The sequence below is a fragment of the Ceratotherium simum genome, chromosome 13 (genome assembly GCF_057802395.1).
Source record: "Ceratotherium simum simum isolate JZ-2026a chromosome 13, ASM5780239v1, whole genome shotgun sequence".
Taxonomy (NCBI): Eukaryota; Metazoa; Chordata; class Mammalia; order Perissodactyla; family Rhinocerotidae; genus Ceratotherium; species Ceratotherium simum.
In genome coordinates this window covers 55,646,389-55,659,611 of record NC_141912.1, presented here as the reverse complement: position 1 = coordinate 55,659,611, position 13,223 = coordinate 55,646,389, and the positions used below count along the sequence as shown (strand labels likewise).

At 40.0% G+C, this 13,223-nt stretch overlaps 1 protein-coding gene across 17 annotated transcripts in view; it reads left to right on the top strand.

Moving 5' to 3' along the window:
* DST (dystonin) overlaps positions 1-13,223 on the top strand; it is a 432,349-nt gene that overhangs the window by 177,629 nt on the left and 241,497 nt on the right. For all 17 annotated transcript variants that reach the window (XM_087438739.1, XM_087438737.1, XM_087438738.1 and 14 more), the window contains one exon: positions 2,963-3,024. In XM_087438739.1, the coding sequence (XP_087294865.1) occupies positions 2,963-3,024 (62 nt within the window). The remainder of the gene's footprint in view (positions 1-2,962; positions 3,025-13,223) is intronic.

The window sequence follows — 13,223 nt, the reverse complement described above, 5'->3', positions numbered from 1 at the left end:
TCTATTTGATGGAGAAGTCTGCCCATGGCTAACTTTTGTCTTGCTATTCTGCTTCCTTTCCTTCAAGCCCCACCCAACTGCCATGCTCAGGGTTGGTCTTTCTCTCCTTTGTGCGTGCTTACATGGTAGGTGCCACATGCTTCGTTCAGTTGGCATGCTTATCACAGTACCTTCATGTCAGGTGCCCTCTCTAGGTGGTGGGCTCCAGACAGCAAGGGCCGGTGCTCTTTCTGTCCAGCCTGGTGGTACCAGTACCACCATGGCACTGGGCTCATCAGAGGACCTGATCGATGCTGGAGTGAATGACTGAGTAAAGGGGGGAAGTGTAGAATCTGCATTTTATCAGTCAGGAGGACTAGTAGACTGCGTCTCTTTCTTTGTTCTTGCCTTACGTACTAATTAGTAATTTAGGTTCATTCTGAACTCTTTAGGAATAGCAGGGCTGAAAGACGTGTAAGACACCACATATTGCTTTAAGATGTATGGTGGTGTATACCACTGTTTGTAAGTATATAAGTAATTAGACGTTGTTATTCTGAGTTGGATTGTCCTTTTTGAAACATAATTAATTGACATCATGACATTTATTTGTTGAGTGCATAAAGGCGTTATAGCATTTTCTATGGGGTGGACAAAGATGAGTGAGGTGTAGATGATGTCCCAAAAGGGCCAACAGAGGAATTAATAAATATTTTGTGGATGATAATGTTGGTTAACAATTATTATTATTTTTTTTTTTAAAGATTTTATTTATTTTATTTTTCCCCCCAAAGCCCCAGCAGATAGTTGTATGTCATAGCTGCACATCCTTCTAGTTGCTGTATGTGGGACTCGGCCTCAGGATGGACGGAGAAGTGGTGCCACCCAGGCCGCCAGCATTGCAGCGCGCGCACTTAACCACCAAGCCACAGAGCCGGCCCTGGTTAACAATTATTAATGTTCTTGGCAGAGTAGTTATAAGCAAAGTGCCTGGGGATTTTATATTGGGACTCAGGCAAATTTAACAATTTTAGCATAAATTCTGAGCATTTATATTCAGATTTAGCAAGCCTCTGTTTTCTAGGTCTGCTCTCTGCAACCTTTTCTCTAGTTTTTTGATACCAATGTTAAGTCAGGAAGTAGACTAGAAGTTGGGGGCACTGAAAGGAATTTGTTATGGACAGATCAAATGGGAGGCTATGTTTATGTGCCTTTTTGTTTTTCCCAGATGATGATAGGAAATGGAAAGGATTTCAAGGAGGTACTTTGGAGAAGAAATGCTTATGAAATACAAACTAGGTTACATGGTCCCCGCCCCTGCCCTTTCATGTTGGCATTAAAGTGTATGAGAACTCTAAGTAATATGCCATCGTTGAGTAGCTTGGCAAAGAATCGAATCCAAACCCATTGGATTGCTTTATTAAAATTTATTTAACCGTTTCCTTATCTTTGAACATTTATGTTTTTTCCAAAAATTTTGTTTTGCTATTGTAAATACTCTGATTTATATTCTCATAGATACATTTTGTGCACAACCATGATTGTAGCTTTAGAATAAATTTTAGAAGTAGACTTGCTGTGAAAGAGTGTAGTATATTTTTAAGGCTTTTGATATTTATTGGCAAATTGTTCTGGAGCAGTGCTGTCTGGTAGAACTTTGTCCTAGAGTGGTCCTGTCCAATAGAAATTTCTGTGATTATGGGAATGTTCTATATCTGTACTGTCCAATATGTTAGCCATTAGCATTAATTTTTTTTCAATGGACTACCTGTCTGCTTTTGCACAGTTACATATTAAGAAGTTCATCTTTTTCTTTCTCTTTGTTTATATTGTTATTGGTAACCTTTGTCTCATAGATATTTTTCCCAGTTGATTTATTTTCATATTTAAATTATTGTAAATTGTATAAATACTTGTAATAAATAGGACAGCATTGTCTAAGAAACTTTAGTTCCATTAAAATAGTTTAAGAGAGTTCAGGGATAAAGAATGAGGAAGAAGAGAGATGAAGAGAGTGAGACATGTCTTACCCCCAGGGAAAGGATGGAGAATTGTGATGGGAGAGGAAAGAACACCAATGAAAAAGAAAGAGCTATCCCCAGATGGAGAGAGGAGGGAGGAAGGAGGCAAGAAAGTAGGAAATTGCGGCCTAGAAGCAGGGGAAGGAAGAAAGTATTGTAGCTTTGAAGGTTAGCTCTAGACGTTGGAAGATTATGATTCTCCTTTGAAATAATAACTCGATGAACCAGAATATTCCAGTATTCTTTCTCCTTAAATCGTAAGAAGCCTTCCCTCACCCGTCTCTGCACTGTGTCTGTAGTAACTGGGGCAGCATCACTCTCTATAGCAAGGATCCTAGTTGGGACATTTCTTTTTTGCCAGACAGTTCAAAATGGGGAATCTAGGAGAGAAGCTGCATGGTTAGTAATTAAACCAGAGTCTGCTTCAAGCCAAAGGGCCTGAATGTAAGTCCTGCCTTTCCTCACAACTTTAAACTATTTGCTGAATAATCATGGACAAGTGTTCTAACCTCTCTAAGTCTTAGTTTCATCTCCTATAAAAGGGGAATGAAACTACCTACCCTCTCTCTGATGGTTGTGAAGACCAAATGGGATGTAAAATGTGGTCAAGTGCTGTGGGAAGTGTGCAAGGGCTCCCCTGAAGCTTGTAAAGTTTAGGTTAGACAACATGCTGGTGGTAGAAGTGGTGATATGGGAGGTGATGCGAGAGAACGTGCAGAGGGCATCTGTTTAAGGGAGTAATGTTGGTGAATACAGCACCGGGAAGAGACCAGTCTGACGGAGAGCTCTTTAACACTTTCTTATAGATAGCCTAAAGTTGCCGAGAGTTAACAAGAAAATTCAAATGCACTAAACAGTATCTGTTGAATACCTTATGTTTGTTTTATATGCATAATAATAAGTATACTCTCCTATTCATTGATTTTACCAACCTTATTTTATATCTTTTTTTCCCCTTCCAGATGAACGGGACAAAGTTCAAAAGAAAACATTTACAAAATGGATAAATCAGCATCTCATGAAGGTGAATTTATATTTCTTTTATATCTTGGAATTGTTTTGTGTAATTTATTGTGCAATAATTGATTCTGTAGCTCTGAAGCACAGCTTTTCAGTATCAACTTGGAAGTTTGAATTCTAGAGCATTTCACATGCATTTTAAGCGTCTGTAATTGTTTGGTGTGTGGCCTGTGGGTAATGATGGAGGTGGGAAGATAAGTACCCAGTGATTACAGTGTATTCTGTGACATTAGCAAAACGTATTATTATGGGACTCTAAAAAATCTTGGCAGTTTAAGAAATATGTAAATATTTATATTTTAGGGCGTGGAAAAGCTTCAATTCTCAGTAAGATTTTTTTTCTCTCAAGATTCAAACTAAGTTCCGGCATCAGATTTATGTGGGTGGCAGAGGGTTAGATGAGAGTGAAGATGGGCTGTAGAGACAGAAGTCTAGATTCATTTCACTTCTTGTGGTTAGTATGACCCACAGATTGGTGCTTATGTCCGGTTTCTCTATCTACGAAGCGGTTAGTTAATAGAGCTGGGTCTTAAATCAGTATTTATCTGTGTGCCATGGGTCACTTGAGAATCTGACATAAGCTCTCCAGAAAAATACACGTGGATACAAAATTTGCATACAATTTCATGGAGTTATTGGATCCCACTCAAGCCCTTCCATAAATCTCAGCTAAAGAACCCTTAGGATTTCACAATGAACTATTAGTCACATTTTGCACCTTTTATGGACAACCCTAAATTGGAAATAGGTGATGTTGTTTGGGACTTGGAAAGAGTTTTGTCACATAGAAACATTATTTTAAATGTGGTCATATTCTTAAGCTGTCCTAAAAATCCTGTTTAAACCATCATGTAGCATTGCAGTGGTATCAATAATGTAACAGCATGTAATAGCCCTCTATAAAAGTGATTCTTATTTCAGGGAGTATATCAGACTTACCCAAGAGGCATTTTAGTCCCCTCTCTCTCAGCACCCATTGACAAAATCCTTTTCCCGTATTCTGATGTGTCCTTCAGGGGGGGCATGTCACCCACTCCCCAGTTAAGAATCACTTCTGTAGGGAGCATCTGTTACTGCTGGGAGCTGAATCCTCTGGTGTGTTGGCAAGAAATAAAAGGTTGAGACCCTCTGCTTTATGATGCTTCTGTGAGGAAATATATTGTGAATTCTAGTAAAGGACACCAGCAGTTCACCTACCCTCTTCCAAGCTGTTGTCCCATCCTGCATGTACCCTGCACGTAGTGTGAGGGGGACTCTCTTCTGCAGGCTGAGGCTGAGACGGGCTGAGGTGAGGGGTGGGCTGTGGAACTTTGGAGCTGAAGGCTCTGGCAAGATTTTCCCATTTCTGAGGTGAATCCAAGTGAAACAAGGGTTCTGATGAAGAAGTGCCCGTTTGATGGCTGCTGGCCTGGCGATCTTTGCATCTGTGGCTGTCTGGGGGTGGACATGTCGGGGAGCACTGAGGGTTGCCCCATGTCTTCTGGAGTGCAGCTGCTCTGGTTCCAGGTTGGTAATCAAGTCACAACTGCTGGCAGGGGGCACTGGAGAGAAGTAGAAGCATAAATGAGGATGACCCCATGGGAACTATAGCACTGGCACTAAACAGATATCTTTTGGGGGCCTACTATGTGCCAGGCATGTTGGACTGGGCCATTCATCTTATGAGTGGTTCATAAATTGGGTGATTGAGTATAAGGAGGCTGCCTTTGCTAAAAATGTCAAAACACTAGTTGAGCTGTTTGACGACAAAGGCTGTATTATTCATTCCTAGGGCCCATCACAGTGCCTGGTGAAACTATTCTCACTGTATGTCATATGCACGGCATACACTACATCATTTAATCCTTCTAACAATCCTCCAAGGTGGTTTAATTTAGTGGTTACACACACACAGCCTTCCGAGTCTAACAGCAAGGGTTCAAATTCTGATTTATCTGGAATATGTGACCTCTTTTTTTGATAAAATGGCAAATCTCAAAGATTTAAAGCTTAATTAACTCTGCTTCACCACAGTAAGAATTAGGAAAATAAACATTTTTGCACAACAGCCAATACATAGGTGCCAGTCCAACTGATTAGGGTTGTAATCAAATTAGCTAATTTTTTTCTCGAAGTCTGTTATAGGTCAGAATTTAATATTAGCTTTTACTAAATGAGGAGCCACTTTAGGGAGGGGAGAGCTACACAGTAAAGTCTTGACGAACTCCCACTGTCAGCTGCTTACATGCTTGTTCTGTTTTGTTCTCGTGTCAGCTCAAAGTAGCCTTTCTTTATAATCCTAAGAGTTGTACACTGAAATTTCTGACACAAAACTCAAATATGTGAGAACATAGTTTTTTAAATCTTTCATTCTTTTATGTCTAGATGTTACAGCATTAACCTCACGTGAAGAAACATAATTAAATATCTCAAAACATTTTGAGGTACCAAGCTGTTAACGTTTCTGTTTGTTATTAGTTAACCAGAGAAAATTCAGCCTTTCTGTGATGTTTTCCATGTTTGACCCAAGTGATGAAAAAGGCGTGTTGTGCCATTTAGTCAGCCTCATTTTGTCTCTAAAAGGAATATTGGACACTTTTGTTGTAGATGGTTCTTTTGTCATAATACAATTAGTGGGAAATATAAGAATTTTGGGTTAAAAAAATCATAGTATTAGAAAGAAATATTTCTTCTGTATTGATTTTCTTATGTTCTTTACTTGAAATATTGACCATATTCAGAGAGAAACAGGGAAAGGAGAGAAGCAGATCCGTATCTCTCTTGCCTTACCATATTCCTCTTCAATTAATGAAAAGTATGTTATTTGAAGAGTTTTTAATAAAATGGATCATGTTATGTAAATGTTAAGGGAAAGGGTGACCATGAGAAATCAGTCAGTAAAATCAAAGAGTAATTGATGAACAAGGAGAGAAAAAAAGTGGGAATTAAATCATATAGATAAAATTTGAATAATTCTATGTGTATTCTCTGTATTGTCCGTTTTAACTGTAGTCACCGGTAGTCCTTAAACAGTGGAGAAGGAAGGGGGCAGAGGAGGAGTTAGAGGAGAAAAGAGAGAAGAAGGAGCGAGTTAAAGGAAGGAGGTTAAAGGGAGGAGGAGGTGGGAGGAATGCTGCCTGTGCACTAAGGGTGCTCCCTTGTGGCCCCGGGGTTGTGCGTTGGGACGGCCCTAAGGGGCCCAGGGGCTGGAGACTCTGCACTTGCCCTTGGCTTGGCTTCCGTGGAGTGCTGACTGAGGCTAGGGATGTGTTCCCCATCTTTTGAAATAATTCTTAAAAATTTTGCCCTTTCTTTTTTTTTTTTTTTTGTGAGGAAGATCATCCCTAAGCTAACATCCATGCTAATCCTCCTCTTTTTGCTGAGGAAGACCGGCTCTGAGCTAACATCTATTGCCAATCCTCTTCCTTTTTTTTTTCCCCAAAGCCCCAGTAGATAGTTGTATGTCATAGTTGCACATCCTTCTAGTTGCTGTATGTGGGATGCAGCCTCAGCATGGCCGGAAAAGCGGTGTGTTGGTGTGCACCCAGGATCCGAACCTGGGTCGCCAGTAGCGGAGCGCTCGCACCCAACCGCTAAGCCACGGGACCGGCTCTGCTGTTTCTAAATTATTATTTTATTTGTTTATTTTAGTTTAATATTATGCAATTATTTTACCCTGTTCTCTTCACTTCAGTTATGGCTGCAAAGAGAACCATTCTTGGTAGTTCTGCTCCTTGGGGCAATGAGGTGATTGAGAGGTTAGTCCAAGAACAGACCTTTCTTCACTGGATTTTTTATTTTATAAATAGTATATTCTGCTAACTTAGAAAAAATTGTATGAAAGAAGAATGTTTCCTACAAGGTTGTCAGTCTGTGACATGTAAGCCAAAGATGGTAGGCGGCAAGAGGTCAGGCAGACGGAGTTGTGTCCAGGCTTTGCAATTTATTATTATGTGTTTGACCTAACCTTCTTATGCTCTCGTCTGTAAAGTGGTGACAATGATAGATTCGTGTGAGGATTTAAATGAGATAATCCATCTAAGCATAAAGCTTGATACTTGGGATGTTGTGTAAACTACCTTTGGAGCCCTTCTACCTCTCATCCAAATCCCTTTTGTTACCTCGAGTACTTTCCCTTTTGGTCTGCTCATTTTAGAGAAGCCTGGGGTTTCACATTCAGAATGTCTTGAGGAAATAGATTGGCCTGTTGCCTCCTTGCCTTAGCACCCTGCTGGGACACTGAAGAATCACTAACTTGAGGTAACCCTGTTTGCTCTACCTTCCCCCCTCCTTACACACCTTTCCCCAGTTGTTTATGGGTTGATCTTGGGGCCCAAAGCCCTATTTTCACTCCTCTTTTTTTCTCCTCCCACACACTCTCCTCACAGAAAGGGAGTCGATGAAGACTCATCATACTTCTGAGAGATTGGTAATTTTTGGTCCTCAGTCCTAATTTCATTTAGATTCACACTTGAAGGGCTTCTTCCCAATCCTTCCGTTTCGCTTTCCTCAGTTAACAGAAGAGGAAAGTGGCTGCAGCTACTTGCTGGTGGAGCTGCACTGGAAGTCATGAAACGAGAACATGAGTTAGAAGGAGAGGCTGTGTCCAGTGTTTGATTTCTTTGTGCACTGTGATATGTTGCACATCTGCCAGCAGGTTCCCCTTGGCTATGAGGTTGTGTTTACTTTTCCCTCCCTTATAGTTCCAACTATTCACTAATTACTCCCTGTGATTTAGGAAGTTATGATTTATGCAGCTGTAAAATAGCATATACCCAGTGCCTAGGGGGTGATTCTGGCATGTTCGATTTTTAAAAGTTTATATGATTGAGAAAAGTTAAACATCGTGGAGCTTTTAAATGATTGCTTAAGTTACTATTACATCCATATGTGTAAACATTTTTTCCTTAAAATATTTGGTTAGAATTTTTTAATATAGCTTTTTCTCCAGAAAAAATTAATATAGTGTTATTTTATATTCATCGGAGCCAAAATTACATTTGTTTAAAGTAAACAGATTGCTTAATTAAAACTTATATTTGTTGGTGAGCAGGCGTCTCTGGCTTTTTTCCAAATGTATTTCAATTTTAGGGTTCTGGTATTTCACTTGTATGACTAAGCCTATCCTTAAACTGACTGTTCTGGCAAGAATGTCTTCTTTTTGATTCATCGTCCTTCAGAGTACTTTTAAGAATAAAGTCCAGTTAACATATTCAAGTCTGCTGCCTCTACAAGTCTCTTCACACACTGAGCAGACTGGATTATCAACCTTGCAAATTATGGTTTGTAGGTAAATGATTGGTGTCAGTAACTTTGTGTATTATTCTTTAGCATACTTTTAATTATAGTACTAATACATGAGCTGGTTCTTATCAAAAATACCTGTGATGGGCCGGCCCGGTGGCTTAGCGGTTAAGTGCGTGCGCTCCACTGCTGGTGGCCCAGGTTCGTTCCCGGGCACGCACCGACGCACCGCTTCTCCAGGCATGCTGAGGCCACGTCCCACATATAGCAACTAGAAGGATGTGCAGCTATGACCTACAACTATCTGCTGGGGCTTTGGGGGAAAAAATAAATAAATAAAATGAAAAAAAATTTTATTAAAAAAAAAAATACCTGTGACTTGTTAGCTAAATTTCACCCAGAGAATGGTTCTAAAATATAAAATTGATGACGTTCTTTTATTATTTACAGTGTTTATTTATGTCCATGTGTCCATATGGCACTTTGTAAGCTAGAGAGTCTTATATTACTGCTTAGTTTTTGTTGTTACTGATCACATGCAGTTCTGTCTTGCTGTCTAGAAATTTATAAGGCAGTAGTGTAAGAAACGGCACCTAGGATTTAAGTACTGATGATTTAGCTTTTGCCTTGCTTGTGGCTCAGGGGGAACAAGAGAAAAAAGGAAGCCCTTTATTTTCTGAAGCACTTAACAGCTATCAAAGATTAGAAAATTCCTTTTTAATTGTTTACTTGGACCCAGAATTAGAGCTTGAGCCATGATTGAGAGGCTGTTGTTAGGGAAGAGGGCGAATTCCCTTCTGCGCTTTCCCTTAAGGTTCTTATGGCTGGCCAAATAATTAAAAGACAGGTTAGCAGGAGAAAATAATACCAAGTTTAATAACATGTATACATGGGAGAAACCAGGGAAACTGAGTTTCTCAACAAAATGGTGGAGGTTCTCATCTTAAATACTGTCTTCAGCTAAAGACAAGGGAGGATGTTGGGGATGGGGGGAGTCAGTTATGGGAGATTACCAGAAAAGCACAGTAAACAAGAGTAATGTTATTATGCAGATTTAAGGCCTCACCTTCCACATGGGTAAGTTGTTAGAGATGAAGTCATCCCCCCTCTTCCCAGTATAGAAAAGGAGATACCTTTACAAATGGAGATTTCCCTTATAAATGTAAATGTTTGTCTGATAACCCTTTGCAGGACCACCTAGAGAATGTGGCCTGGGAGAGACAGAATCTTTGATAGGATGGGCTTGGTGGTGCCTTTCTTATTGTAACATCTATTTTACATTATATTACAGCCATCATATGGTAGTGGCTCCTTCCTGGAAAAGGTCTTCTATGTTAAATTCTTAAGGCAGTTTGGGAGAGGTCAAATGTCCATCAGAAAAAATAATCAAGGTAAAGAGACATATTTTAGGGTGGTCAATTTTGATCTCCCACACTGTATTGAAGAGGAGCAATTTAAAGGGATGAATGATTTTTTAGGAGAAGATTCAAGCCTGAAGAAGTCCATATAATGTGCTTTCCTTACCTTGGATCCATCTAACTGGCAGTTTATCATGGAGATATGTTCTTCAGCACTGGTTAGCTATACTATAAATTTATTCCTTAACATTGTGTAGTAAGATATTGGGTCTAAATTTTAATTTATTGATATGTAAATGCATTTGGAGAGGAAGAGGCCCTGGATTCCAGTATTGAACCACACCCTGTCTGTTAGTAATCTGCTTGGTTACCACATGGGAGACACCCAACTGACTATCAGATTTTTATCTCTGTTCCATCATGTCTTTGGAAAGCTTAATTTACTCAGGGCATAGATACCCTTTGCTCACGTTGTAAAGTCAACGACTTCATGGTTCCACTGAATCAATCACACTGTTCTTTATTTTCTGATTTGGTGGCTGGGAGGAAATGTAAATCCCCAAACTGAGAACACAGTGATAACTTTTAGGGAGTAGGAAAAAAGCTCTATTTGTTCTGTGTTCTTGACCATTGCGTACTTATTGAGTAATCTGACATCTGTGGGCACAGATGAGAAAGGAGAATTTTTGAAGCATTGACTTTACAAAGGGCTAATGAAGAATACCTCTTCTGAAAGTATAATGCAGTGTTTCCATTTGCAAAGTCTGCAAATAAGATATATTTTTTAAAGACTTTAGGCTTATATGAGTGGTTCTTAAACTTGAGCTACATCAGGCTCACTTCGAGGGCTTGTTAAAATAGATTGCTGGGCCCCACCCAAGAGCTCCTGATTCACTAGATCTGGGGTGGGGCCTGAAAATTTCCATTTCTAAGTTCCAGGAATTTGTGTTTCTACCAAAATGCTGATGCTGTTGAACTGGGGCCACTCTTTGAGAAACCATGTCATAGATAAATGGATAAATATTATAGTTAACCATGAGTTCCATTTGATAAAACCAACAATATTCTAATATTGTTTAGAAAATGATAGTAGCTATCTTTTATTGAACCACACTTTACAATATTAATAGTAATAATAGCTGCTAATATTATTTGAGAGGTAACCACGTGTCAAGTTCTGGCTCTTGCACATCTTAATGTATTTAATTCTTATAACAGTCCTTATAGACAGGTCCTGACGATTATTATCCCTGTGTTACAGATGATGAAACTGATGCACAGAGAAGTTCTGTAATTTCTCAAGGTCATAAAGCTAGTAATTCTCAGGACTTGTGTGGAAAATAAGGCGAAGAGAGATTACGTAATCTTCTGTTGGTTGGCCAACAGTCTAAGGAGGAAGTGAAAATTACACCCCAGTCTGCCTGACCCCAGATCTTTTGCTCTCTAATATACTGAATTCTTAAGGATGAATTTATAGTTGAGTGATTAAAGCTAAAGGGAGGAAGCCAAGCTTGACTTTTGGACATTGGTCTGATTTCTTTACAAATACTACTTGACATTTGAGTTATTTCTGTTGTGGTATAAGAGAAAACAGTGTAGGTAGTAGAGGAAGATTGAAAGCTTTTGGGGGACATGTCTGGTTAAAGGCCCAAAGTGTAGAATTTGGAAGCAAATCAGGTTTTTATAATGTGAAAAAATAGATGTTTTGGTAACCTTGACAATTTCAAGATAGTAAGAGATACATGGAAGAGTGTGAAATGGTTCCATGAAAATGAATAGTAGTTTGATATTGAGAAATTATGAATGTTTTCTCATCATGAAGAATAATGATTTCTTGGTGATAAATTCCTCATCGATAAAAAAAGTCCAGAATAACGCTATGTTTACTTTCAATGGGCTCTATTGAACTTTTAGTATAATCAGGGCTGTATTTGAAATACAATTTAGGAAGTACTCTGTTTTCATGCAGGTTGCTGTTTTGTTGGAGATATTAAATACACGTGTGTAAAATCGTTAAACAGTTACGCAGGGCAGCAGAGGATAAAGTGCCAGAATGAGTGGCCATCAATAAGGGTTTTATGAGGGCCGGCCGGTGGCTTAGCGGTTAAGTGCGTGCGCTCTGCTGCTGGCGGCCCGGGTTCGGATCCCGGGCACGCACTGACACACTGCTTCTCCGGCCATGCTGAGGCCGCGTCCCACATACAGCACCTAGAAGGATGTGCAGCTATGACATACAACTATCTACTGGGGCGTTGGGGGGGAAATAAATAAAATCTTAAAAAAAAAAAATAAGGGTTTTATGAGATCAGATCTGGGAGACTTGGGGTGGCTCTGAGTAGTCAGGGACTGTGCCAGGGCAGGGAATTGACTTAAGCTGGGTACAGAGGAGGAGTGGAGCTGGGGGGACACAGTGAGCCTGATGTACTGGACGGCTAGGGTTTGTTGGAAGGAGATCAGTTTGGATAGAAAATGGTAAAGCCAGCTAAGAAGCAGATGTGATTGGTTAGCCAAGGACGTTGTTGGAAGTTTTTGAGGACAAGAGCAACAAAATATAACCGACATTTTAGGAAGAACCTTGCATTTTATACACAGGCATTAAGGAACTAAATGTAACTATACTGTGAGTTCCATGACACAGTTGACTTTGTCTTCACGTAATAGCTCTGTGTCTGCTGAATGAGTGTACCTACAGAGAGGTGACTACTGGCTCACCCTAGGGGACTTTCTTGATTTTCCCCTTTTCTTTGTAGCAGGTAGTTGGATGAAGTCAGAGAAGGCCTGCTGATCAGATCTGTAGATGAGAGGAATACTCCGTGTAATAGATCAAGAAGGCTGGACCTCTGTCTCATCAAAAGAGAAAATTTAACAGTGAAAAATGAAAAGTTCTGCTCAAAGATTGAAATATCCACCTGTAGGATATAGAAGGTCTGGTGTAGCAGTAATTCATGTGATAAGACCTGGGGGGTTTGTTGACCTCACATTTACAACAGTGGTGTACCTGGATGCAGTCTCAGGCTGTCTTCATAGAGCTGAGCCTGCACAGCTCTTTAGTACTGTTCTCTGCTTAGGCCACATCCAGAGTATTTTGTTCAGTTCATGACAATGCATTTTAAGGGATAGTCAACGGGAAAGTGTCTGGAAGGAGGCAACCGTGATGGTGAGGGCCTGGAAACCATCTCTCGGATGAGGGATGATGGCAACAAGTGGGGAAATTAGCTTTGAGAAGAGAGTATTAAGGAGAAATGTGATGGGTGTTTTCAGATATTGACAGGGCATAATATGAGAAAGGGTGCTGTTATGAGTTTATTTAATCCAAAGGGAAGATTGCTGGGTAATTTCAGGTTTGAAATTAAATTGAAATTAAACCTTGAAAAATTAAACTTGAGGGCCGGCCCTGTGGCTTAGCGGTTAAGTGCGTGCTCTCTGATGCTGGCGGCCCGGGTTCGGATCCCGGGCGCACACAGACGCACCGCTTCTCTGGCCACGCTGAGGCCGTGTCCCACATACGGCAACTGGAAAGCTGTGCAACTATGACATACAACTATCTACTGGGGCTTTGGGGCGAAAATAAATAAATAAATCTTTAAAAAAAAAAAAATTAAACTTGAAATTAAACTGACTT